Raw genomic sequence first — 1,045 nt, 5'->3', positions numbered from 1 at the left:
GGGGGAATGGAAGCAGCCCAGGGTGGCATTGATAAGTGGGCTTTGTGTGCGAGGCTGCAATTTAAACAGACTCTATTGCACAACTAGATGGACTAGTGTCTTTCACTCAGGCTTTGCGCCAGAGGTAATTTTTCTCTTTCTGTCTTTTCTCTTCTACCACCGTCTTCCCTCTCTCTGTAGAGTAAAGAGGAGGTGATGGCGGTGCGCTTGCGGGAGGCTGACACCATGGCCGCCATGGCTGAGCTCAGACAGAAGATGGCTGAGCTGGAGATACAGGTGGGGTGTTTGTACACAGATCTGAACTTGACTTCCATATTGAATGGATGTCATTGTCAAGTGTGTTTAGATTTCTTCTGGGTGGTATGTGTCCATTGGGGAGATCGTCTTCCCTGCTTCCTTGGCGTTGACTGTTCGGTTGTGWACGWACARGGGCGAGTATGTGTGCATCTCATCCACCTATCCCTGTCCTACAGACGGAGTAGGGTCTGATCCAGGGCCAGCTGAACCACTCTGACTCCAGTTTGTMTGTGTGTGTGTGTGTGTGTCTCATCCCTGTCCTACAGAAGGAGGAGGGTCTGATCCAGGGCCAGCTGAACCACTCTGACTCCAGGCAGTATATCACCCAGCTTCGAGACCAGATCGGAGAGCTCAAGAACGAGGTCACACACATTTAACGTTTAACAGTCATTTTGCAGARGCTCTTATCCAGAGCAACTTGAGTTCATACATTTTCATACTTTTTTTTTGTTGGTACTGGTCCACCCCGTGGGAATGGAACCCACAACCCTGGTGTTGCAAGCGCAATGCTCCACCAACTGAGCCACACGGGACACCCCCCCCCACACACACACACAAACACACACACCAGTAAAAGCCCTCATGTCTGGCGTTAGTTTATCCATTGAAACCCAGCTATGTAAATCGCATCCCCTCGTGCTTTTTGTATTTCTCTGAAATGATAGATGTTGGCCGCCACATAAAGCATGACATACTAGAATCACTACTCTGGCCTTCCTCTGTATGACATTTCCAACCACAGAACAGA

At 49.4% G+C, this 1,045-nt stretch overlaps 1 protein-coding gene across 1 annotated transcript in view; it reads left to right on the top strand.

The window, feature by feature from the left end:
* LOC112075480 (EVI5-like protein) overlaps positions 1-1,045 on the top strand; it is a 40,216-nt gene that overhangs the window by 36,017 nt on the left and 3,154 nt on the right. The window contains 2 exon segments of the mRNA XM_024142479.1: positions 181-276; positions 564-659. Of these exon segments, the coding sequence (XP_023998247.1) occupies positions 181-276; positions 564-659 (192 nt within the window).

Source organism: Salvelinus sp. IW2-2015, unplaced genomic scaffold (genome assembly GCF_002910315.2).
Source record: "Salvelinus sp. IW2-2015 unplaced genomic scaffold, ASM291031v2 Un_scaffold3189, whole genome shotgun sequence".
NCBI lineage: Eukaryota > Metazoa > Chordata > Actinopteri > Salmoniformes > Salmonidae > Salvelinus > Salvelinus sp. IW2-2015.
Note: the sequence above shows the minus strand (reverse complement) of the source record. Positions and strands in the feature narration are given on the sequence as shown.